Source organism: Cyprinodon variegatus, unplaced genomic scaffold, assembly GCF_000732505.1.
Source record: "Cyprinodon variegatus isolate N-32 unplaced genomic scaffold, C_variegatus-1.0 Scaffold723, whole genome shotgun sequence".
Taxonomy (NCBI): Eukaryota; Metazoa; Chordata; class Actinopteri; order Cyprinodontiformes; family Cyprinodontidae; genus Cyprinodon; species Cyprinodon variegatus.
In genome coordinates, this window is record NW_015151176.1 from 245,256 (window position 1) to 246,989 (window position 1,734).

Consider the following 1,734-nt stretch of genomic DNA (forward strand, 5'->3'; position numbering starts at 1 on the left):
GAAGTCCTCTGGAAATCTTCAATAATTGTTGTTGATTGCAGATGTGTCTAATAGTTCCCATTGATTTAGCTTGTAAAGCGGGGAGAATGGCGCTAGGCTTACCGCACCGTGACGTCACTGCCGGATTATTTTTTAAAAAATTTTACTGATTAAGGCTAAATTCATTAAATCACTGCAAACGTATTAGTTTTAGGTATAAATAATGATCTTTTGATTATTCCCTGCTGACCGGACTTTTCCTTTAGTTCTTGTTTTATCATTTAATTCCTGTTTTTTTTACTTTTTTTTTTACTCCATTGTTGAACAGGAAAGGAAGCTTTGACTTTCACTGACCTCCACCAGCAGAGTTTGGATCACCGTGTCGATCCGGCCAGCTTTTGGCACCGTGGTCACCTCATTGCCACACAGAGCGAGGTTCCTCAGGGCCTCGGCGCTGACCGTCAGGTTCACAGCGCCTGTGTACACAGACACACACAGACAGACGCAGGGGGGGGGGTTAATCGATTCCCACCTGTCAGCGGTGTGTACAGAGGAAAGACGGCTTCCCATCTGCTCCTCCAACCGACTCATTACCCTTCCTGTCCCGTCATCCTTCCTCTGTTTTCCTTCCTCCTCCTGTTTACCCGCTCATTAATCCCCATTTGTTGCCTTATTATTCCATGTCTCCATGCAGCTCTGTTTCCCAGGCCCTCCCTCGCTTCCTTCACAGCCCACCATTCTTCACACGGAGGACAAGTACAGATCAGCCCCTCAGGGAGAGGTTTCTGACTGTTTCGTCAGAGATACTACCTGACTTGTTAGTACAAGTGATTGTCAGCATCCCTCTGAGGGGGGGGGGAGTTAGAGGATCGCGGTTTGACATTCATCAGAACCCCCGTCTCCATCCCCGCTGACGGAGGCTGATGGGAATCCTCGGCTTCCAGGCCAGCGAGGCAGCGCCGCGGAACACAGCCTCTGCTTCCCGCAGCACGCGCTCCCGCTCCGTCAGCGCCGTCAGGAGATTTAATTAGTCGCTCACAACCAGATTTCAGTCGCAAACTGATGGACGGAGAATGACGTCGACATTTCATTTAATGAAATGCAGAGAATGGTTACTGGTGACGGAGGATTCAGGTGATGAGAGCGGCTTACATGGTCAACAGGGTTTCCTATATTTATGAATATTCTAGATTAGTTTGGTTTAAAAAAATAAATAAAATAAAAAGAAAATAGATGTTTTGATGACAGGCAGAGACAGTAAGTAAGCTTTCCTGAACCAGAACTATAGTCCATCAGGAACAGTCTGTCCTAACAGCCTGAGCTCCTCTGGTTTAGTCTGAAGGTGCATCATTTAACCAGCTACTAAACTTAACTCGCTCTAAACCGTGTTCTGCATGGCTCTGTGTAGAAACAGCAAGACTGGAAAAAAGTTAATCTAAATAACTAATTTTTACCTTAAAGTAAGTGCATTTTGTCTTGAATTGAGGAGGTAAGAGACACTTTGTCAATGGAACGAGACAATTTACATTTTAAATAAGAAAAAAAACTATTGCATTGTCTTATTTAAAGTGCTTTTTATCTAACTGTCTTATTTTAAGGATAAAAATACTCATTCATTCGGCAGATCATCTTTTTTACCTGCTCTAATTAAGGATAAATACACTTAATTTAAGAAATGTTAACTAACGTCTAGATCATCAAAACACTGAACCAGACAAGCAAAAAATGGAAATCTAAATAAGTCAATTTTTTTAA

At 43.1% G+C, this 1,734-nt stretch overlaps 1 protein-coding gene across 1 annotated transcript in view; it reads right to left on the reverse strand.

Annotated features, from left to right (window-relative positions):
• Positions 1 to 1,734, reverse strand: part of LOC107097773 (pregnancy zone protein-like) — a 45,689-nt gene that overhangs the window by 18,610 nt on the left and 25,345 nt on the right. Inside the window, exon 19 of the mRNA XM_015395056.1 lies at positions 334 to 455. Coding sequence (XP_015250542.1) covers positions 334 to 455 — 122 coding nt within the window. The remainder of the gene's footprint in view (positions 1 to 333; positions 456 to 1,734) is intronic.